The sequence below is a fragment of the Osmerus eperlanus genome, chromosome 8, assembly GCF_963692335.1.
Source record: "Osmerus eperlanus chromosome 8, fOsmEpe2.1, whole genome shotgun sequence".
NCBI classification, from domain to species: domain Eukaryota; kingdom Metazoa; phylum Chordata; class Actinopteri; order Osmeriformes; family Osmeridae; genus Osmerus; species Osmerus eperlanus.
The window spans coordinates 6,112,479-6,137,812 of NC_085025.1; the positions used below are offsets into that span (position 1 = coordinate 6,112,479).

The 25,334-nt window shown below is 46.0% G+C and overlaps 1 protein-coding gene across 1 annotated transcript in view; it reads right to left on the reverse strand.

Moving 5' to 3' along the window:
• Positions 1 to 25,334, reverse strand: part of LOC134024473 (neurexin-3b-like) — a 186,091-nt gene that overhangs the window by 34,428 nt on the left and 126,329 nt on the right. Inside the window, 3 exon segments of the mRNA XM_062466918.1 lie at positions 1,877 to 2,048; positions 23,660 to 23,710; positions 23,712 to 23,842. Coding sequence (XP_062322902.1) covers positions 1,877 to 2,048; positions 23,660 to 23,710; positions 23,712 to 23,842 — 354 coding nt within the window.

The following is a 25,334-nucleotide window of genomic DNA, read 5'->3' on the forward strand; positions in this document are numbered from 1 at the left end:
AATTGCTGTAGAGTGAAGAATATAGGGGACTGGATGGGTGCAAAAAGGACATCCTTGTTTTATTATCTGCACACTACATGGGAACATTTTCCATTACTGTGCTGTATGTATTTTTAGCAATAAAAACATGTTATTATTTTTCAAATTCATAAACAACATGGCATTCATCGGCAATGTTGTAGACATCAATCCTATACATATGATATAAAATACCATCTCCTTCCCTGAAATAAACCTTCTGAAGGCAGTTTTCATCAGTCGTCACTGACTGCGGTCGGCCATTTTGAGCCATTCCCCAGTATGGCGGGAGTGTGTTGGGTGTAACTTAGCAGAGCTGAGGAGAGTCTCTCCCTCCAGGAGGCTAACAGGCGGAGAGACTAGGTCAGCAGTCCCACCGAGGGCCGGGCGGGACGCACACATCAAAGGGGAGGACAGCGAGACCAAATTAATGGAGTGTGCAGAACTGCTGTGGAGGATGTTCTCTCCTCCCTCTTTTTTTCCCTTGGTGTCTTTCTCACTCCCTCCTTACCTGACACCCTCCCTCCCTTTTTCTCTGCCTCCCTCCCTCTTTCCCTCCCTCTTTCCCTCTCTCCCCCTCCCTCTCTCGCTCTCTCCATCCCTCACCTCGCTCCAGTTGAGCAGCCCGTCTCTGTTCCAAATGAGGGTGGTGTCTGAGCCACCAAATAGAGCAGGCAGCGTTTGATGACCTCATTAGTATTCCATCCACTGTGTCAGTACCTGGACCTGGGAGTGAGAGATAGAGGAAGGCTGCATCCTCATCCTCAGCCTTAGCCCCAGTCTTACCAGCCCCAAACCCAGACCCAGCCTCAAACCCAGACCCAGCCTCAAACCCAGCCCTACTTCCCAGGGTACCAGCCTCAGGCCCAGTCTTAGTTCCAGCCTCAGCCTGTCCTACTCCCCAGGCTCCCAGTCTCAGCCCCAGCCTCAGCCCCACCCCAGTTTCAGCCAATCTCAGCCCCAGCCTCAGCCCCACTCCTCAGGCCCAGCCTCAGCCCCACTCCTCAGCCCCAGCCTCAGCCCCACTCCCCAGAGTCCCAAGGGAACTCTGACAGCTCTCGTGTCTTCGCGTCTCAGCAGCCAGCACACCTTCCCCCACCCCTCCCACCCTCCTCCGCCCCTCTCCTTCCCTTCCCCCACCCCCCTCCGAGCCCCCCATCCCTTCCCTGTCACCAGTTGGCCAGATGCTGCCTAGCTAATACCTCCCCCAAGACAAAGACACTGGCTCGGCCTGCTTCTCTGGGCAGGGCCAGGTGTCCAGAGAACATGCCGAGCCAGGACATGGAAAGGACGATTAGAGCCACAGCATGTGTTGTACTGATTGCTGGCTTAGCCCTGGTCAGGACTTCACAGGTGCGTCGGTCCGTGCACGACGCCAGCTCTCCAATAAGACTGGAGGGAGGGGGGGGCGTATTAACTTCTCACATCTGTTCACACTTGAACACATTGGAGAGCTCCGCAGAATAACAAACGGTGTTTCTCCGAGGGAAGGGGTAGAGCAGAGGCTGGTGTTTCCAAAACTCCTAGTCAGTGCCCTCTAAATGCCTGGAGGCGGGGTCAGACTGGGCGGGGTCGGACTGGGCTCACCTACAAACCTCTCTCTCATTACTGGAGTATGGATGAGCGGGACGGATGAGTGAGAACACAGCACAGTTCCCTCCTCTCCATCCCTCCCTCATTCCCTCGATCTCCTCGCCGTCTCTTCATCCCTCTCATTCCCTCCTCCCTCCTTCTCTCCATGCCCCTCCCCCCTCTAAACCCAAGGCGTGTCCAGTGGGTTCGGACGAAGCTATCGGCTCCCGCAGCCCTGCTGTCGGAGCAGAGAGTATCCAAGGGTCAAAGGAGAGGAGGGCGGTACCTGTGGGGAAGTGCTCGTTGATTGGCCAGTTGTCCACCTGCAGTGTGGCGTTGCCCCCGTTCCTGGTGAAGCGGGCCAGGTGGTACTTGCCGTCGTTGATATCGGTGGTGAGCTCCTTCACACTGATGTCCACCGTGCCGATGTTGAACGTCACCCCCACCTTGCCTTGGTCCTGCACACAGGAGAGGACACACACAGGGAGAAATACTTCTGATCAAATATGGAGATTTTATAGTTATGTTTTATTCATTTAGCAGACACTTTTATCCAAAGTGACCTACGAATGGTTGTAGAAAGTACAGCAGAAGATCAAGGATCAGAAGTAGATAGTTCTAACAGTATTTCGGTGGTCAGAGTTGAGGAAAGGTTTGTATTTTCTAGCCACATTGCAAATTAACTAGCCTTCATCTCAGCCACCAGGCATTGTGAGCCAAAAAATAATACTACAATACCACGACAACATCTCAATTAGCTACATAAATACAGTTGAACACTGTTGGGAGACTCATGGAAATGAGAGTAAGGAGTGACAGAGAGGAAGTTATATTGTTTACTACTGCTGTTGAGGTATGAAAGACTTGCGGTACAAAGACATGAGGAACATCGCTAGCTAGCTTGTTATCCTGCAGCTGTGTGTGGAGACAACTGTCTGACGGCATACAGGACAAAGCACTTATTAGTGAGAGGTTGTCGACTTGTTTGTCAGATACTGACACACGCACACACACACACACTATCATACACACACACACGGAATCTAGGCCCATTCTCTCACATCCACCAAGTACATTTGAAAAGTTCCTCCTTCTTAAAGACCAGCTAACTCCATCCTGATGGCATTGTGATGTACTGTTGTAGCTGCGTGTGTATTCATGGACCAGGGGACATTGTACAAGCCGCAGAGGTGAGTGACATGTTGAGGCGGTATGTTTTCAGGGTCGTTTGTTTTACAACCCATCAGGAATGCTGTAAGAGTAATCACATGCTCCTGAGTTGCCAGGCCCAGTGGGGAGGGGGGATGTTGTAAAACAAACACACCCAGAGCAGATATATCCACGCTGGTGTGAGCAATAGATGGATGAGGGAACAGATAAGCCTGGCACATGTTACCTAATACCAAGCGACTGTACGGTTCTACTTCACACTTATAGAAAAAAAAAATCATGAGCTTTTCAAAATAAAATGCTTTTTCCGGAACGACATACAGAGGGGGACCTGCGACTTTTGGATCTGCGGTCAAATGCAGCTTGTTGTGTCTCACCCTGTCACCTGATAAGTCGGCTGGTTTGCGACCTCTAACCCCTGGGCCCGGAGCCGGTGAACTCACAGTGTTGCTAACAGACTACACTCTCCAAACACACGCTGAAGAAAGACACAAGTAGGAAGACATTCAGGAAAAGGTTCAACAATAACATTTATAGAATAAGTTCTCTACAGAATTCAATTTAGTTCAATTCTTATGAAATCAATCATTTGTACTGCCCTTTTAAAAGCTTTTTTACAGAGGGCTTCACAGATGCCCCGCAGATCAACACCTATAATTCATTGCAATTTACTTCATTAAAATGGTTCAAGTAAGTTGAAGGAAGGTGTACCAGTGTGGAAGCTTCTAGAACAAGACCCTTAAATGTTCCAGCCAGGCTCTGGGGGAGTGAGAGCCTTGATCAACAGCTCTAATGCACACCTTGGCCATGACAAGTCTACCCGCGCTAGCGTTAAAATACTCCCGAGCGCACGCCAAGCTCCCGAAATAGCAGCAAAGTCCGCTCTCTCCCACTTCAGGACACGACGTGTCAGGACTTCCTGATGAGCTCAACGAGAAGAAAACGCAGCAAGCTCTTCTACCTCAGCGGGTCATGAAAGAGGAAGTGAGGAGAGAGAGGGAAAACATGGAAAATGCATCTTCTAAAAGCGTAGGAGTGCCCAGGAACATAGAACACTGACTACTTAGCATCCTGCTCTCACAGACTGGTAAAAGGCCATTAATTAGACGAGACGCTGTTAAAATCGGAATGGTGTTCATATGGGGGCTAACAGAGGGAGGGAAGGGGGGGAAGGAGAGAAAGGGAAAGAGGGAGGGAGAGGTGAGGTGAGTTGAATTCAAAGTGAAAAGGCTTTGTTCAATGTGTGCTGTATAAAAACCATCTGCATTTCAGGATAATGATAGAACATTTAGCAGATTAAGAGAAGACATTGAGAAAGGCTGCCTAGACCAAAACCAAACTCGTCATATCGTCATCTTCTGAATCATCATCATTATCGCGCCTCATCCAACCTGACCTGCAGGTACATGAAACATGCAGACCATGGCCTGCTAAACACATCAAAGGTAAATCACCACCATAAAATACATCTCTGTCTCTCTTACACACAAACACACACATACTCTAGCAGAAGAACACAGCTGTAAACATACACATCAACCAGAACCTCTGTCTGTCTCAGAATCAGAATCACACACACACATACCAATTCTCCAATGTCACATGCCTCAGGGCACTGCACATTTGGCTTTGTGTGTGTGTACACGTGTGTGTGTGGCAGCGTTCTTCAAAGTTCAGCTTCTCCCTACCACCTCTGTTGTACAGTGCCCGCCCACCAGCCCGCCTCTCTCTCCCACGCTTTGATTGACATTTCCAATTACGCTTTTTTATTGGCCTGTCTCTTGAGAGGCGGGACAGACTCTCATTGCCTTTAAAAAGGGGGAGAACAGCTTTTGTTCTGGTAAAGATGATGGCCGCACTTGTGTTGCGGCCATCAAGTGGCAAGAAAATACAGCGAGGAAAAATGCTCACACACGTTTGTAAGACACATGGGTGAAAACACCCCGTGCTGATGAACGATGATCTAAAGAGGACAACCTTGGGACGTCCAGCTACACCACGCTGTCACAAGTGGGAGAAGGAGAAGAGGGTTCAATCCCACCAACCGTCTGTCACTAAACACACACAACTCACTCATGTTTATGTGTGTTGTCAGTGTCTCTCCGTAAAACAGCCGAGAGTGACGGTGGAGAAGAGAGGAGGAGGAGAGAGGGATTTTTCCAGCGTTAGAGTTCGCCTTCTATCAGACCCGAGATACAAGCAATTAGAATGAGGGACAGCGTGGGTGTGTGAAGGACAACATGTGTTTGAGGGTGTGTGTGATGGTGTGTTTGTGAGGGTGTGTGTGAAGGACAGTGTGTGTATGAGGGTGTGTATGCGTGTGGGACAGTGTGTATGAGAGAGACGGATACCGTGTGTGTGTGTGTGTGAGAGAGAGGGACAGTGTGTGTGTGTGACCTCCTGGGTGGGGACATATGAAGGGAGTCTCACACTGACTCCACGGTTACAAAACCTCACAATCCAATTCTGTCCCAATCAATAAGACAGCAGAAGCAGCCCCTGCTGGAGAATCACTCAGACTGTCTCACACACTCTTCCTGTATGCGTGTCTCCCTTTCCCTCCATACTTACTGGCCTTGTCAACTTGCACCAGGTGTGCTACCTCTTTTGTCACTGTGCACACAGAGGTACCTGAACACCTGAGATCCCTTCCGGATAATTAAAGTGAATTGAATGGTGGATGGACTGTAGAAGGGCAGGATGCCAAACATGTATGTACTGAAACTGCACTATTAACATCAGCTTGCAGAGCAAAGTCTGAATGAAGATGACTTCATCAAGGTGTTCAGTTTCAACATTTTCCATGTGGTGGTATTTGTAGTGAATGACATAAAAAGGATTCAAAGTCCCAGATGGGAGGCAAAAGATCCAATATCAACTAAACTGGACACATCCCAGTGTGGGAGGTTCCATTACATACAACTTTCATTCGACATCAACTGCTAAGATTATCCCTTTGTGGTCCGGCGCCATCTTGGATGCCGGCGAGGCGGAATCGATGCAGGGGCGGGGGGAGATGAAGTGAAACAGAGGGATTTATAGTCCTGGCCTTCACAACAACAAGCCGTTCATCGACGGTAATTGACAGAGATAACTCAGAGATGACAGAATGATTTGTATCAGTGTGTGTCTGTCTCACGCCAGACAGAGACAGGTAGACTGTTAGAGGAGGCAGTGATTAGCTTCTGCACTATAGTTATTGAAAACGACTAAGACCACAAGACTAACTGAAGCCTGAATCGCTCCAGTTATCCCCTAAAATGGAACAAACTTCAGTTAATTCAACCCAGAAAGTTGAGGTCACCAAGAACAAATTAATTTAAACATTAATAATGGCATGTAGCCTTGGGCTGTAAGGAGGGCATTTGGCGACTCAACGCTACTTAAATATTTATATCACTTAAGAGCCCAGGAGTCTCATCTTCACACAGACGAGGAGCTAGGAACCTGTTTCTCACACACATACACACCAACACACACACCAACCCACACACACACCAACACACACACCTTCAGAGTGAGAAACGACTAAGTAAAGGTAACAAAAAAAACATTTTTCAGTCTAATGCTGGGTAATTGCTTGGGCAATGCCTTGCTAATCCATTAGCCAGTGTGTTAGTGTGTAGGAGTGCCGGTCGTCGCCAGACCCGGCCTCTCCTCTCCTCTCCATCCAGGAGCTGCCGCTGCATATTTCATACAAACATGAGGAGCGGCAGCTCCAATCCAGGAGAGACCTCTCCTCCTCTGCTCAATGTCAAAGCCTGAGCACTTTGATCCTGTCCTGCGGAATATGAATCTCTCTTGCAGGGTCAGGCCTTATTAATTATTTAGGTTCTTCTGTGTTTCCTGTTTGTCCGTGTGCAGAGCAGTAACTGGCCCTGACACTAATGGCGGACGGTCTGGTGAAAACATTTATCAACGTTACCGCAGTCATCTCCCCCTCCACAATATCGCTTTCATCCTCTCTCTCTCGTGTTCCTGTGAGAACCGACACTCTTCTGCTCTCTTAATCATCACAATACCCTCTCTGGTCTGTAACTCTTTAGTCTCTGGTCTCCTACCTCTCTAGTCTCTCTCTCTCTGGTCTCTAACTTGTTGGCGTCTCTTTCTCTCTCTCTCTCTCTCTAGCCTCTCTCCTTCTGTATCTCGCTAGTCTCTCTAACCCTCTGGTCCGCTCATCTCCCTTTGTAATATACAGCTACTGCACTTCTGAACTACTGTTCATAGAGCAAGAGAGTGTTTGACAGTGTAGCTCAGCAGGACTCCACCAGGAAGAGAAGCAGACAGACAGGAAGAGAAGGAGACAGACAGGAAGAGAAGTAGACAGACAGGAAGAGAGCTCTGCTACAGTACCACACGATGGCTGAGCTGAAAAGCAGCTGAGAAACACAGAAAGAATTCCAGTCTGAGCCACAACAAGATGGTAACTGCTAATGTTTACACATGTTTCCACTCACCAATAAATGCATTCATTTCTACATTTCTGGTGTTTATATTAAAGTGTGGCTGAAGCTATTACCATGCTCGCTGCATAATTACAAGGTCGGTAAACCACACAAGCGTGGCAGAGCATGGCTGATATATTTTCATCTCTGCCGTTCTGACCCATGCTATTACATCCGCATCATTACCAACACAAAGAGAACAGGCGCCAGCACTAGCCCGCCCCTAATCAGGTTGCATGCAAACGCAATTAAGCCCCACAAGGCCACACCATCACTAATATTCCACACCACCAGCGATTTGTAAATGTTGAGATGAGAGTTGAACTAATGTTTTGCTGCGGCTGTATGGGATGCCAAGGATGTAAATCACCAGATTTATTATCATCCTTCTCTCCATGAAGACACAGTGAGCTTAAACAGCTCTGCTGGGTCATGACAAGGAGCACTACTGCTTTAAGCTTAGCACCACACACAGCTATATTCACCTAGCTGTCTGCCTGTCTGCCTTTCCGTCTGTCTATATGTCTGCCTGTCTCTGTACCTGTCTGCCTGCCTGTGTTTCTGTCTCTACCTGTCTGTATGTCTGCCTGTCTGTGTCTCTCTACCTGCTTGCCTGCCTTCCTGTCTCTCTGCCTTCCTGTCTGTCTGCCTGCCTGTCTGCCTGCATGCGGCTAGCATGACAGGGGTTCATTAAAGCAGAAGCCGCTGAATAGGATTTGTGCTTGATGGAATACAGAGCTGCGAAAGTCCATTAGGGAGCTGGCTAATGAAATTGAAACAGCTTGGTGATCAAATTAGAATCTGTTCTGTAGATATTTAATTTAATGTGCTGGTGAATTCGAGCAATTTCAATTTGGGTCTCTCTCACGGTCGAAGATTGTGCCCCATAAATCAGGCAGGACTGAATTAATCTTGCATTACCTCGCTCTATTCTCTCAAATGAAGAGAAACAACCTATTGTTTGAGACAGAAAATGAAATAAATATCACCCCTTCTATCTTTGAAATATTAGGCTAATAAAATAAAACCTAGCTGTCTACTAGACTTACTAAGCAAAACCTAAACCCAGATACATGGATGAAATGGTGATGAAAAGGAGAGAAACACAAATGTTCCCTTTGACCTTTCTTCTGATTCTCCAAGGAGAACAGCTCCGTTTCTTTGGAGCCTGCAGTCACATCTTCAGTCACAGAGAGAACATGACAGCAGAGCTTCCAGCAGCGTGTTTAAAAACACCCTCAGGGTTCACTACTGATTTTCTGAAGGCCTCGAACCATCAAAGCGCCATAACTTAAACCAAAGGAGGGTGAGATTTGAAAGGGTTAATTTATATAACGACACCCGAAGCACAGGGTAGCTAGCGAGTTTCCAGGGTAATCGGGCAGACTTTGGAGGTGCGCATTAATGCGCAGTGTACTTTGGAGGTACTGGTACTCCAAAGTACACAAAGTACACTCCAAAGTACACTGGGGACTCCAGGTCCAGGAGACAGCAGCAAACACGCACGCACACACCACACTGTGGATGCCTGCCTTTGAACATCAAGCAAGACCCGGGCCAGACTCAGGGCCTTATTTACTAACATTGCGACCACAGCTTAATCTGCGCCTTAGCCCAACCGCAAATAGCGCACGGTGTATTTCCACATTGTGCGCGGTATTTATCAAACCAGGTCCTTGTTGGGCAATCAGCGCCTTACTCCGCCCTTTAGTGTTAATTAGCGTGCTGTTAAAAGACGGGAGAAATCGCCTGCATGTTACTGCCACCATGGGTGATTTGAGGAAAAGAAAAAGAAGGTTCAACGAACAGGAGATTGAAATATTGGTTCACGAAGTTACAGCTAACATAAACATGTTACAAGGAAGAAATACACCTCTCCTCCCATCTCTTTGCGGCACACGCCCACTTTCCCTTATGCCCTCCCAGCATCGTTAATCTGCGTTTTTACTCAAGTGCGCTGCCTTTGTAAATACGGTTTTATGTCTTTACCCGCTATTGTACGTCTGAAATGGGCGCAATCCTGTTAGTAAATGAGGCCCTCAGAGAGAGCGTCAGCTTCCCATCTGTCGGGCACGATACTCCGACCGCATCACACAGGTGGACTAGCCTGCACACGTTGGCCAACCGACCTTTCCAGCCAAAGCTAGTCTGGGCTATTGTTGTTAGCGTGCGGTTGCTTTAGTTCAGTTAGCGCAGGGGGGGGGGACAACCAAACCCACCAAATGTGATACACACTTCATGAGCATGTTGGCTCGATTCCCACTCGTACCAAAGTTTAGAGCAGGGATCGCTAGGTATGAATGCATGTGGTAACGTACCGATTTGCATGCTGCCAAGTTTATTTTTTATTTGCACTTACCGGGAATTAACGAAAGTGACGAAAGGGTGGTGATGGCGCTATAGCTACTACGTTTTTGCCAACCCTTGGTTTAGAGTATCACCCCCCAACTCTCCCACTGACATCCCTGTTCATTTCACCATAGTGTGGGTCTATCAGATCCAACTCTACCACTGACAGCCCCTTCAAATTAACCTAGTGCAGGTGAACCTGCGGGCTAGGGCAGGTTCGTTGTTAACCTCTTTATGCGGGATAAATCAGCTGAGGATGAACAATTACCTCCATGCTTTGACCATAGACAAAGGGCCTAAGCCATATTTCATGGCTGATTAACTTGCAGGGATGTAATGTGGAGTGCTATTTTGAGTGAAGTCCAACCTGAAACTGGTGTCCTGCAGGGCTGGTTTACATTTACATTTACATTTAGTCATTTAGCAGACGCTCTTATCCAGAGCGACTTACAGTAAGTACAGGGACATTCCCCAGAGGCAAGTAGGGTGAAGTGCCTTGCCCAAGGACACAACGTCATTGGCCTGGCAGGGAATCGAACCGGCAACCTTCTGATTACTAGACCGATTCCCTAACCGCTCGGCCACCTGACTCCACGGTTTAGAGACATGCTGCTAACATAATGCTGTCTCTGTGTGTGCTAGGCCAACTATCTCTTAGCACTGTGTGTTCTAGGCTAGCATCTTAGTTAGCTGCTATTCAACACTCCCTGCTCAACTCCATGATGATGAAAATGTCCCTCTCACACACACTCCCTTTGAAACATCAACATAACCAGATACCCACGCCTTCTTTATGTCATGCAAGGGTGACCTGATAGAAATTGCAGATTGCAAAGCAAGAGCAATTTATATAGGATTGTACTTCAGTAGGAATAATATTGCACAATATATCGCAGCTATTGGGAAAAGGCTATAAAGTAGATTAGATAATCATTTTACAGACAGATATGAGGGTGTAACTCCTTGACATCCTTTCAGATAAATCTAGAGAGCGGACCCCCTGCTGTTAGAGAGAGATGAACAGTTCCCCTCCTAGCTGTTCTCATGTGTCAGCTGCGCGCTGCACTGCTATGAGTGTGGGTGCCGTGTGAGTGAGCATGTGTGTGTGCGTGCATGTGTTTAGAGCTAGAGATAGATAGATCAGAAAGAGGAGAGAGCGAGGGGGGGGGCACATAAAGAAACCAAATTGAGAAAGAGAAATTGTGATCAGATAGACAGGTGCTGGAGAGGATGGAATAAGAGGAGAAGACGTCATGTGAAATAGAGGCATTGAGGGAGCTAGAAACATATCTAGGTCGCTTGTCTCTCCCACTTGAAGCAGCATTAAGGCAGTATCATTGTAAGTGCCCTACTTCTTAAGACATTTTAGGGCCAAGCTGTCTTCAAATCTTATCTTGCCTATCTGCTGAAAGCTCACACTCCACCTCTGTGGTCTGACCATGTAAAATGGCTTCAATGTGTGGTTTAATTTACGGCAAACAAATCAATTCAAATTCAAGTTGTTTCTTCATTTCCCACCCTTGTTCCACCCTGTCAATTATTCATTGGGTGTGCTTTGCCTTCGGCAAGGGCACAACCTTTGTTCTCTCACATATATATTATTATTATTCTTTTTGCCCCCCTAAAACTCAGTCAATATTTGGCCTACATAGACAACCTAGGTGTCAAACGTTTCGTCCTGGTACCGATTGAGTTGCTTGTATTGGGATTTACGTTCCGTTGCACGGTTTAAGTAGAAATTACGTTTTTGTGTCGAAAAGTGAAGCTAACGGTGGCTAACTTGCTAACCACAGTCAATGACGCTACTTACGTCACTAACGTCACGAAAACTCGCGTGACTACCTCTAGCAGAATATTAGTTTAGCAGCTCGTTAACTTCTGGGAGATAGCTAGGCTAACTATAGCTTTACTGCAAGGAAGCTGCAGAAACGCCACAAGCAAAGAGGCCAGGTGATAACTATTTACTAATTTTACTTTGTGATATGACACACAATTGTGATGTGTAATGTACAATATAAGCTGATATTATTAAGGAAGTACATCTACTTTCGGAAACAGTAGTCTACTATTTCACTGAAGTATTAGCATCATGACATTAGCCTGTGTTGCCCGGGCAACACATACTACAGTGGTCTATGATGTAGCGTTATCTGTTTTCAATCATTAAAATAAAAATTCCTCACATATACATTTTCGTTGTAGGATTTATTCTGACATTAGTAAACAATTTGTTGGTGAAATTACCATTACCTGTGGTTTCAAACCAGTGTTGCTCACTGCAACGCTGTAGCCTACGCGAGACACTACAAAAACATCTACACAGCTGTAGGAAGTCAAACGGCGACAGAACATGTTCGGCACTCCCCTTACTTAAATCAAAAGTCTATTTAACTACTAACCTGAACTTCATTGCCACAGCCTAAACGTTGTCAATCTGTTCATGAAAATAATTAATTTCAGTTTAAACCGTACAACGGAACGTTAAATCCAATTCAACCAACGCAATCGCTACCAAGACGAACACAGCAGTAGTCTAGTACTGTGCCGTAGTAGTACAATTTACCGGGGCAGCTTCTCCACACAGGGCTATATCGCATTTTGCGTTGTTACTGACAATGATCGCTACCAGTGAGCTTTTTATGAATGAGCGATTTTCCACTAAATAAATGTCAAGCTTATTTACGTTTTGGGGGGCATATTTTCCGTTAGCAGATGGTACTGTTTGAATCGCGATTCCATCTTCTACTGCCGGGCAACGTCGTAGAATAATCTTCAAAGGGGGTTCTTTATTAATGAATGAATGCAATGAGTAGGCTAAATGCCTGAAAATATCATGAGAAGGGAAAAACTTAAAAGGACGTTTAAGTCATAGAGATTAGGTCAATTTTTACACCGGTCTGCCCAATTTATTCGTTTTGTTTCAACGATGAGGCTGCCTCTTGCAGGGGAAATGAGAAGACATCTATTTCATTCTACACTTCACTCGTATTTTCAGTTGTAAATGAGCAGCAAAAAAAATGCTTTTAAATCTATGTCATCTTTATAAATAATAAGTATGCATTTTTATATAAAATATACAGAAATATCAGTTGTAAAAATGTCATTCAAAAACGGACCCCTGTGCAACCGACGCAAGCAAGCACACCCTACAATTTCCCCAGAAATTGTACCCTCTCTAGTTATAATTATTTATTTTTTTTCTCAACAATTTTCTCGTCTTTATTTATCAACCGCTTAATTGCTTCAAAATGTAATAAGGAACCCATATTATTTTTTTTTATGCAATTTTCTTTTCCATAATATGAAACAGCGAACAGATAAGTGCATATCAAAGGCTGGGAATACACTGTTTCCTAGCTCTACACCCTCACACAATTACCAAGACAGCCCACAGAGAAGCAGCACGCTATCTGTGCTGCTGGGATGCAGAAGATGGTGCCGTTGTATTTCAGAGTACCCAATTACTGCTAATCAGACACCTACAACATTCTCCCTCTCCTCTCTTCCCTCTGGGAAAGGCTCGGTTAGATGTCCCATGAATCAGGCAGACACATTCACAACCTCCCCTGCTCCTGCTTCTGAGAAGCTTTGCATGACATTTTTTTTTTTTTACTTGATTTATTGTTTATATTTTGGATTTTGTGTGGACATCGGACCCGAAGAATTCCGATATGAGGGTTAATGACGGGACTCGTTTTGGTTGTTTTCTGTGGTGTTAAATGTGTATTTATCTAAATACAGGATATATGTTTTCCTTACAATATAACAGTACCAATCAAGGTTCTGTATGTAAGTGACGGGACTATTTCATCTGGGCTGAACCCCACCGCTCCACTCCTCTCCCTCTCTACGACACTTAAGAACCAGGCTTGTCTTTCAGCCAAAAATGGAAGCCGCTGAAGAGTCTTTTTCCAGATGTCTGAGAGTACCTCATTTCATACTAAATGCAGTGGAGGGTAGGAGGACATCTATTGTCACTGGGGACAGCAAAGAGCTTTCATTTTAATCACGTTAATTTATCCTTGGCGGCCTCACTACTTCTCCAGCCTCAAAGTATTTAAGAAGTTGGGTTTTAAACATTTAAGGCTGCCGCTACACTTGCTTCGCTACACGTAGAACTGCATCCTCAACTCAAGCACACTGTTTGAGAGGCAGACTCCCAAACATACTGTAGAAATGCGACTCCTGCGGGTGTATATATGTGTGTGTGTGTGTGTATTTACCTCTCAATCAAAAGTCACAAAGAGAATGAGGCAGAGTGTAGTGAGGCGGATAGCAGCCTCCCTAAAGAGCCAAACAATCTTTGGTGGACGAGACACATCGTGAACACAGAGAATGAAATCACCCCTCCTGCTGTTCTCCATCCCTTCGCTTTTCACCACAGAACAACACTCGTCTCTCTCCTCTTTCTCATTTCATTGTTTCCTTTCCCTTACTTCATAGCCACATACACCCCTCATCTCTCTCTCTCTGTTTCTTCTCTCTTGTTAGTCTCGCTTACTGTCTCCTCTGGGCGTTCTGTTTCCCATCTGTTTCAAACACGTATCTCTCTCTTTCTTTTACGTTCTCTCTCTCTCCTACCTCTCCCTGTCTGTGGGGCTGTATGATGCCAGCACTCTCTCTTTCTCTCCCTCCCTCCAGCTCTCTCCCTCCATCTCTACCTTCCTCAGGAAGCTCTGGGTAGGAGGGGGTGAAAGGGTTGAGGGGTGAGGAGCAGGGGGTGTTGATGGGGTGGCTGGCTGCTGGGGTTGGAGCCAGGCCTGCTGTCAGATGATCTGTCATGGAGAAGCCAGCTCTCTGGTGACCCTCCTAGGCAGCATTAGACACACCAGACCGGTGCTGTCTGACCGGCAGGTTCCGACCGGCACTGTCCATCTTTGCGGCTCCGCTGAGGCGCGACCCAGACAGCGTGTTAGAGGCCTGGCCATCACACAGCAGAACCAGCCATAACCACGCAGTGGGGGTAGGCAGACAGAGGTACTGAAGGTTGTGTGTGTGTGTTAAGGTGAGGTACTGAAGGTTGTGTGTGTGTGTTAAGGTGAGGTACTGAAGGTTGTGTGTGTGTGTTAAGGTGAGGTACCGAAGGTTGTGTGTGTGTGTGTGTGTGTGTTAAGGTGAGGTACTGAAGGTTGTGTGTGTGTTAATGTGAGGTACTGAAGTCTTGTCAAGAGGGTAGACCCTGGCTGGCAAGAGACATTCTACCACACGCAGTTAAGACTAACACTGCCTTCTGTAATCATGTGCTCATTTAGCAGATGCTTTATCCAGTACAGTAGGGGGTTTCGAACCTGTGACCTATTGATCTGCAGTAGAAGGCCCCACTACTGAGCTGTACCAGTGACTATTCTCCTTCTTGCCTGGCAAAGATCCTGTATACAGTTCTCTTCATCATGGCAGCTGTCACACTGGTCTGTGCTTTGCTCTGTTGAAGGCAACAACAAACACAGCACACACACAACAACACACACAACATCACTCACAACAATAAACACAGCGCACACAACCAAGGAGTAGTCAGACCAGGATCTGCCTCATCCTGTATCCTGCTGTCAGGACGCCCCAAGCGGAAAAAAACGTACAATTCCATCTCATTTAACTGTATTAAACTAGAGCTATCTACACAATTGGAAGTGTATTTAATGTGTACTGATTTTTTAAATTCACATTATTATTGACAACTTAAATGTAAGTATGTTTGCCCTTACACTTTGTAAGCATACTTTAAGTATAATAATATTTGTTTTGCCTTGGCCGGCCTCCTCACTATGGTATTTCTGAGCGTGGTGGACAGAGTCAGATCCAGTGGAATGCCATGCCAACCCCCATCTGTTCTCTCTAGCCCCACAGAGGAGGAGGGGGCAAGGAGGGGTAGTGGGGGTGGGGAGGGGGGATGGAGGCCCGGACCCTGGCCTCTGAACTGAACTCAAGCAGAAGCATATGTAATGACTCATCGGGTCCTTCTCGGCTCCGAATTGCTTTAATTGGAGTCCATGCAGAAGCCTGTCGGAAAAACAGCCGACGCTGGAAGGTCAGATCTGTTCACGAGTAAGCAAATCTGAGGAAAAAAAACACATTTAATTCCAGGCAGCAGGCTTCTGTGTCGTGGATGTGTCAGGGTTGAGCTCTGCTCAGCTCCACAGCAAGCTGAGGAGAAATAAAAGAAGGGAAAGAAGAAAATTCCAAAAATAGTGACTGAGGAAAGGATTTGATATTAACACGTACTTTACTCTTCCAATTAGATTTTTGGGAGCTGTAAAAGAAATATGATCAGCACGTCCTGTTTTAATGCATGTCTGTGTCCTGCATGAGAGAAGCTCCCGGAAGGTTGAAGCTACACGTCACTCTTTCCCTGACTCCTCCTCCCTCAGGCTCTCTCCCTCGCTCGTCGGACTGAAACATTCCCAGAGAATGCGGATGAATAAAAGATGACGGAGGGAGGGCAGGAGGGTGGATGAATTAACCATGTTTTCCCTCATATTTCAGTCCACTTCATCAAAAGGGGCTCAATCAGAAGGACGTGTGTGATGTCAAGATGGAGGAGAGTCAGGAGGCTGGGGAGTCGTGTCTGTATTGATGTACTGACATATTAGCGTTGGTCACCTTTAGCTCCATGCTGACTCATGGTGTCATGGCAGCCAGATTGGGGTAGACCTCGGAGATAAGTCAAGGACTAGAACAGAAGAAGTCTCCAGACTGATGCCAGCTCATTGCCTCTGTCTTCTTTGTGATGTGTTGCATCAGGATAAAGAGGTCAGGACCCTATTGGTTGATACGTATACCCTATCAGCCACTCCAGGAAATGCAGGGCAGACAAGTGAGGTTTGGAAAACCTGAACTCTCTGAGAATAGCCGTGCCTTTGCACAAGAGCAGAGGCACAAGGAGTTTTCAGTGAGACAGAGGTTGGATAGAGAGAAGACTTAGACACGTCACGTCCTTGTATGTTCTTGGAAAACATTTAAAGATCGATATAGTACTCTGAAACAACCCGCATCAACAGAATGAGAGTGACATCGGGACATATTTATTCAGCAGACGGTTTCAGCCAGAGCAACTGACAGTACAGAGGGGAATTTGAGCTTGCGATCTTTTCAGCTGGAGCCAAATTCTCTAACCACTGAGTATCCCCACAGGCGTCTCCTTTATTCATTTTAGTGTGTATTTCCTTTTTTTTGGTCTTTTTTCTTACTTGACCATATTTGTTTTCTTCAGGATATCACAGGCTGATTTAGGTTTGAGAGGCCGCACCTCATCCTAGTCCATTTAAGGTTCATTTTGAGATTAATCTACACAAACTGGTGTCCTGTCAAACTGGAACCCTGTCAAACCGGTGCAGGCACACTCAGAGATTTCATCTCTCCAACTGCAAGAGCTTTTTTGCGAGAACTTTTCTGTTTGATCTACCCTGTCTCATTTTCAGAAAGACTGGAAAAAGAAACTTATAGCTGTTGTCGTCAGCAGGTGCCTAATCCCCGCTGAATACATTTAGAGAGAGCCAATCTCTCGCACCGACGATGATATTGAAAGCAGCAGATAGATTTTTTCTCACTTTCCAGGAGATTTATTTTCTAATGTTGAAGTTTATCACTTGAGCAGCTGCAATTCATCATTCCTTTTTTGTCAATAATCCGAGAAGCAGTCAATCTGCTAAACGCGTCTCTCTCTCTCTCTCTCTCTCTCTCTCTCTCTCTCAATCGCTCCATTTGTCTCTTTCTTTCTCTCCTTACCGAGCTGCTTCTCTCATGATTCTTCTCTCTCTCTCCCTCCCCCTCTCTCAGCCTCTCCCCCCTTTCTCCCTCCCCCCTCCCTCCCAGGTGAAGCAGACAGTGGCGGAGGAGAGCGGCGGGGAGCGGCGGGGCTGTCAAGGCGACAGGCAGGGAGACGTGTGGAGGGATTTAGGGGTGTCACTGGCACTCAGACGGCGCCCGGCCTTCTGTCTGAGATACGTCTATCGATCCCTAATCCCTCGGATATCCCTCCCCCTCTCCTCTCCCCCTCCACCTCATCAATCACACCCACAAACCGTCAGAGAGGGTATAAGGAGGAAATTAGAAAATGAGGCCACCTCTCCAGAATGAGGCTGATGTTGGACTCCTCCTGTCAGGGTTAACCTTCGAGCTCAGTCAATGACAGGAGCACTGAGTGGCTGAATCAATCTTTTTCTTTTTTTTTAAATAATTTTTTCTTCTTTAAAAAACAACTAAAAACTTCATATTGGATCCAGAACAGTGTGAAACGTCCGGGGAGAGAACCCGTGGTAGCTGACTTGACGAACCGAAAAAACCAAAGTGACATTTCCTTTGCGAGTTTCCTACCGTATCCGTGATTACGAGACGCATGCCAGCTTAAGTGCCCTGATACGGTTCAGCATACAGAAATATCCTCCTCTTTTCCTCCTTCTCTCTACCGCTCCATTTCTGTCCCTCCCTACTCTCTCCATTACTCGGGGATGAAGGCATGTGTCATCACAGAACGAGAAATACTAACAGACTGCAGTAGTTTGTGTCAAAGAACAAGAAAACGTTAATACACTTTTCATCTGAATCCCAGAAATATACATCTAGTGGCTGGGGCTGGATCTGGGGGCCGGGATTGGGGGCTGAGGCTGGGGCTGGGGCCACAGGGGAATGTATCATTATGCTACATTGTTTGTCTAACTTGATCTGTTATTACTTATTTCTATGAGCAGGCACAGAGTGTATGTGTGTGTATATAAAAGATTGTGTGTAGGAGAGTATACGTGTATGTGTATGAAATATTATGTGTATGAGAGAGTGTGTGTGTGTGTGTGTGTGTGTGTGTGTGTTTGAAAGACTGTGTGTGTGTGTGTGTGACAGAGAGATATATATTACCATTCCCAGTGTAGCCTGGAATCGCTGTGCTTGACTGACAGGCTCATCTCCCCACAGACTCTCAGATCATGTTTAGAGTGTCAGAGCTGGTCTGCTAGGCCTTCTGTGTGACTGTGTTTTATGTGTGTGTGTGAGTGTGTGTATGAAAGATTTATGAGATTGCGTGCGTGTGTGAGGATGTGTGTGAGTGTATGAAATATTGTGAGATAGTGTGTGTGTGAATATAAGTGTGTGTATGAAATATTGTGAGACGGTGTGTGAATCAAATAAAATCTTATTTGTGCAGTCCTTTTTACAAGCAGTGTCAGAGGGCTTCACATTATGCCCATAGAATGTTGGAGTGTGTGTGGGTGTGTGTGTGTGTGTGTTTAATAGAGACAGCAGGAGAGTGTGTGGGAATTTCCAAACTAAGAGAGGGAGGTGGGAAGGAGAGCTGTCAAACCTAATCATGTCCTATAATGTTTTGTTGACTAGTTATTGATTACAATTGAACTATTGATTTCCCAGTGCCAATATCCTTCTGCCTACTTCCATAACACAGAGTCCATGAACACCAGGGAGACTAGCAGTCCGTCAGAATACCTGGAGTGTCATCATTACTAAATGATAAAGGTCATTAGCGCTGTCTCTTCAACACCAGAGGAATCATACTTCTCCTTGACACATCTGAATAGGAATCAATTTGACATGATCGGCATTCAGACTTCATTAAGCCCGGCTAGACTGTGATCTAACCAAATGTCAATAGCTTAACAGTGTGAGTGGAACAGTCAATGAACTACTGTCCTCCATTTTCACTGTGACAAAGCTACAGTCTACCAGAGACTAGAGTCTGTGTGAGTCAGCTGAAGTAAAACTGTTTTGTTACAGTTAGTGTGTTTCTGACTTTTTCTATATTTCCTTTGGGAAACGGGATATGAAACTAACTGATAAAAAAAACTGCAACTCAAACTGATGTTATCAGAATTCATAAGTTATGAACACAACCCTTTTTACCTCCAGAGAGGTAGAATAACTCAATAGAAATACATGCATTAATACACACATGTGCAGAGACACACACGCACAAGCAAAAAACATAAGGACACACCAGCACAGACACACACACACACACAAAAGATGAAAGACAGATTGACCCAAACAGACAGCAGTCAGGTTCAGAATGCAATATAACATTTACCCTGGGCAGGTCCTGTGACTCATCTCTCTGCTCTGGCATGTCTGTGTTTTCCTGTCTGGAAAGGAGTTTTCAATCACATACAACTCTTTCTCCTTCCCGTCAGAGGGAAAGAGCAGGGGCTCAAGATGGTAATGGAATTCATTACACCGGCGTTGCAACATTAAAATCCCCTGCCTGATTGCCAGTAATGTATTCATGTGAAGGCAGGGTGGTGGAGATGGAGGTGTGTGTGTGTGTGTGAGAGAGGGATCTTGCCCAGCAGGGTAACATGTTCAGACAGCTTCTCCCTCACAGCTGCAGATCACACATGAGCATGTCATACAGGTGGTGGATGAATGACAGACTGGCGATCTCCAAGGAGACGTATTAGTATTATGGGATGTACTGTGGATTCCCCCAGGGAGACAACAGAGGATGCGAAGGAGGATAGGCTGTTGGGTGATCTATCTATTAATCCTGGTGTGAAGGACCAAAATAGACAGAGCACGTTTCGATGATGTAACGTGTCCATGTAGTAGACAGCTTTCATCAAAAGCACCATACAAGAGAGCATTTTGAACATGCAATCTCTCAATCAGCAGTCAAATGCTCTTACCACTGCGCTATACCAACTTTTTTATTTATTTACTGTATCTGTAATAGCTTGGATCATCGATTTTAGAATGATCCAGTTCAGCAGAGAGAGAGTGCTGGATGTGTGTGTGCCATGACTACAGGGCTGTGAGGAAACAGTGAACAGCTGACGGAGACCAGAAGATGTAAACGCCAAGCTACCTCCCTTTGTTCTTCTAGAGACATGAAGGTGGAATGAATATCTGTACTCTGTCAAACGTGTCTGTGCTCAAGTAGACTGTTTTTCCTTTCTTTTTATCTTCCTTTATTTCTTTCTTTCTTCAACCCCGTTTCCCTCTCTCTCTTTCTACCCCTTGTTCTCTCTACTGTCTCTCTCTCTCTCTCTCTCTCTCTCTCTCTCTCGCTCACTCTCTCGTATGTGTGGTGTGTGTTTGTTTGTGTGTGTGTGTTTGTGTCTTTGTGGCACCTCTTGGCTAATCTTCACCTGCAGCCATGGAACATTCCCTGGCGAGAAACTGCGTGTGAGTCATGACCAACACATCAGGCCTAGAGCTGGGAGGTTTGTTATGGATTTAAGAGAGAGAAGAAAGAGAGACAGAGACAGAGAGAGAGAGAGAGAGAGAGAGAGAGAGAGAGAGAGAGAGAGAGAGAGAGAGAGAGAGAGAGAGAGAGAGAGAGAGAGAGAGAGAGAGAGAGAGAGAGAGAGAGAGAGAGAGAGAGAGAAAGAAAGAGGAGCGGGACCTACCTAGTCTTACGCAACACAGTGACTAGCAGGATCTGATGCAAGAGGGAACAAGTTTGTGTCTGTATACATACTGTGACTGGCAAATACAGACCGTTCCTTGACTCCGACCACCAAAATACTGTTAAACTCTACATTTCAGATCAATTGCACACTTCTGGATGAATCTTCCATACATTTTCTGCTGTGCTTTTCTATATGCACTATTTTCATGTCGCTCTCAAAATTAAATAAACTGTAAAACTGTATCTGTATGTTGTGACTTTCTTTCAGTCTTGGTCTCTCCATTAGAAGGTCAATCAGGAAGTAATAAGTTAGTAATAAACACTTTACTGTCAGTACAGACACCTTGTCTTGGAACTATGGATCTGCTCAGAACGACTCTCTGCCGATAAACAAGATCAACAAAACAAGATAAATAAGAGAGACCTTTTCTTGACTTCTTCATGTGTCTCACTTGGAGCAAGAGAGTCTTAAATAACTGTGTTGTAGGAGAAATTATGAATGTGTTATTTGACTGTGATAGTTGACTGACAGCCTCTCACCCAAGAGCCAACCTGTTTCTGTAGCCTCACAGCACCATTGTGTTAATCACTTCAGAACTTCTCCCTTTTTCTCTCTGGCTGGGAAGTGTAATAATTAACTATTGTACACTGAATAAAAAGGTACAAGCAAAGAAAAAAAAAAGCATTTTTGCAGCAACTATTTAAACAATACCTCATTATTAAACATGCAATTGTTTCAGACAGCCAAATGAACACCAACAGCATAATTTAAAGTCATGATTGCAAAACAAGCCTTGGGCTTGAGAGAGACAAAGACAAAGAGAGAGAGAGAGCAAGAGAGAGAGAAAGAGATGAAGGGAGAGAGAGATGGAAAAAGAGACAAATAGAGAGAGAGAGAGAGAAAAAGATAGTCGGAGAGAGAGAATTCAAAGTTGTCAACACGCTCCTGTCAGATTTCATTACAACATATATCAACATTAGCATCACTAAAGAAAAAACTCCACATTCAGCCAGTAGAATATTCCAATCACAACAAAACAGTCTAGTCTTACATCAGTGAACCCTCCTGTTAACTCAACTCCAATATATTTATAATGAATGTGTTCTTTCATGCCAATAAATCCCATTGAGTTGAGTTGAAAGAGAGAAGGTTAAAGAGAATTAGAGAAAGGGAGGTAGAACCAGGTAGAACATCAATCTGTATGACCACCATAATCTCCCACTAACTCAGGGATTACCAGCAAGTATACAACAATTCGACCTAGTCTGGGATTGTACATACCATGCTGCCCGGCTGAGGTCTACACATGCTATAACACATGAAGATCTAACTGTGTTTATATACTGAGGATGCTACTACTATGAGGTACACTGTAGGGTGTGCTGAGTGTGAGATCTCCCATGTTGTGTGTTTACTATAGCCATGTTGGTGAAGATCAGACAGACGTTGTGGGCGTCTGTCTGAACTGGTGGATATAAGCACTCTGATTATGTAGCCATTCGCACAGTCAGACGGGCAGAAATGAAGACATTTGGTGTTAATGACAGGGAGCCAAATTACAACAGATATGAGACTTGGCCAGGCAGGCTAGGAGAAATAGATGAAATCTGTGTTAAATAATGCATTCGGTTTTCTTCCTATGGAGGTTTCTGCAATTAGTGAGCGGTTAAAGCAGGAGGGGGTTCCACCCCTTTGCTTCCCACTCCCTCACTTGCTCTCACACACACACACACACGCACACACACACGCGCACACACACACCCCTTCCTTCTCAGCACTGTAAGATCATGTGAGGCGTGTTGGGCCAGGCTGAACAGATGGAGGGTTTGGGCGTTGTGAAGCACCTCACTGCTGCGGCCTCTCAGGAGAGCTCTTTAAGGAGAGAAACACTCGCAATCTGCTGCTGTAATCCTACTTCCTCTCTGTCCTCCCGAACATCCCTTTCACACCAGATCAGCAAGCTACCTCTGGAGCAGGAGCCGCGATCCGGCCATGCCGGCCGTCTGTGTGGATGGTTATGTAAACAGGTCAAAACTTAAAGCTGCATGTGAGATATTGATGTGCCATTGATGCACAGGGATTGACCAATGAAGGCCCATGTTTTAAACATGCAGCAGAATGCAGAAGTGTGTTGCTCTCTGATTCGTTAATCACACCAGGGGTGTTCTAGAACATTTGCTGGCTGGGGCTGGATAATATAGAGGGACGCATGGAAAACAAGACTGTTACTAAAAATATATTCCTTTTAGGCAAATGTATGCATGTGTATAGGCAGGGAAATTGAACCTGCAACATCTAGATTCTGCAGTCAAATGCCCGACCAATGAGCTATGCCCGTTCCCAAGTAGGGAAGTAGGAGGAAGGAGTGGCTGTTTATCTACTTCAACATCTCCTACTCGGATATTAATACCTGTCCCAATCCAGGACCAGAGAACACAGTTCACTAAGAACATGTTCAATACCCGGACTAGATAACACAGTTCACTAAGAAGGACTGTTCAGTGAAAGAGACCAGTGAAAAACCAAAGCTGTATTGATCGGTGAAATTTCACCAATCAATCCATGAAGGTTGATCAAAGACTCTTAGATCAATCAATGTTCAATCAAGGTCGATCGATAATGTCCTCCAACTAAAGTAGAGGGGGCCTGGGTTGTGGAGGGGCACAGTCGATCTCATCTTTCCTGGGAGTTTTTCCTTGTCTTCCTTAAGGGTTTTAGATAGCTTTAGACATGCGCTGCCTGCACAGTACTCACGATGTGAAGCATGATGTAGTCTCCGAGACGCGGGGCGCTGTCAATGCGGACCCAGGATGCCGTCGGTGATGGTGGTGCTGAAGCCCACCGCCAGGCGGTCAGTCCTGGTGCTCGGACGCTCGTTGTTGGGCCAGGTGTAGGTGATCAGGCCCCCGCCCTTCCCAAAGATGTAAGTGGTACCCGCTGTGGAGGAGGAGAGGAGGGAGAGGTGGAGAAAGAGGGACATGTATTAGATTCAAGGCATCAGTATGTGCTCTCTAACTAGCCATGAGAGACAAGGGAAATGTCAGCATTCCACTCAAAACCAGTCCAATCTCTCTGATGAAGGACCCGGGTCCTTCTCCGACCGAGGTGCACAATCACCCGTTCTATTTCTGCTGTTAATGATATTCTGCTTCCTCCACCTGAGGTTGGAGGGACACGCTCCCAATGCAGCCCCTGCTGACCTATCCCCATCCTAAATTAGCTCCTTCCCAGGGAATAACAGAGCAGGCCGTGCAGCCAAATACGGATAAGCCTCCCAATCCTCATTCATTATACATGAGGCTGCAACCAAAGAACAAAGGCTACACTGATAAAAAGAGGGAGAATTCCAAGAGCATGGCTTGGATTTAATTTGACAAATGCACTGCAGAGAGGGCAGCCACAGCCCCTAACGCCAGGGGACGGAAGATCTGTCTCCCTGCTCCCAGCTAGTCCCCTCAGGCCACAGGTCTGCCTGGGATAGGACCACTCTGTCCAGAAACAATGTGTGCGTGCGTGCGTGTACACTAGGACAGTAAGAGATAGAAACGGAGAGAGAGAGAGAGAGAGAGAGAGAGAGAGAGAGAGAGAGAGAGAGAGAGAGAGAGAGAGAGAGAGAGAGAGAGAGAGAGAGAGAGAGAGAGAGAGAGAGAAAGATGGGGTTTGACTCAGGTTAGATTGAGTTGCGGTTTCGGTCTGAATCCATGAGAAGCTTTTCCGCACAGTAAACATCATCAAGAGATCACAACCAAGGGATCCTTCGCTGATGGACTCTGGGCTGAATCAATACCACATCCCAGCCCAGTCTGGGCAGCCGTGGACTGCAGACGCTGGCCCTTTGTGTTAGCAAAGCTTTAGAGAAAAGAAACACAGACTCTAGTTGAAATAATGGTGAGGTGGGATGAAGTGTCCTTCTTTCATTGATTAATTCCTCCTGTGTGTGTGTGTGTGCGCGTCTCTAACACCTGAACATCTGTCTGGCCGTGTGAGAGAGTGGCCAGCTGTCTAGCCATCCTCCCTCTGAAACCAAGAACAATCTGCTGTGTGGTCCCCCTGCCCAGGACTATGAGAACATATGGTGAGAGAGAGAGAGAGAGAGAGAGAGAGAGAGAGAGAGAGAGAGAGAGAGAGAGAGAGAAAGAGAGAGTAAGGGACAGAGAAGAAGGAGAGGGAGGAAGAAAGAGGACAGAGAGGGGGGAGATCAAAAGAGAGAGGGAGAAAGAGAGAGAGAGAGAGAGAGAGAGAGAGAGAGAGAGAGAGAGAGAGAGAGAGAGAGAGAGAGGGGGGAGAGAGACTGGAAGAAGAGAAAAGGGAATAAACCACCAGCTAACTCTCAATTTGTCCTCAGGCAAAGACAGAGCACCACAGCTCCATCAAAACCTGTGATGACTGCCAAACCCTGTCTAAGGGTCTCTGGGCTGTGTTCAGCTTC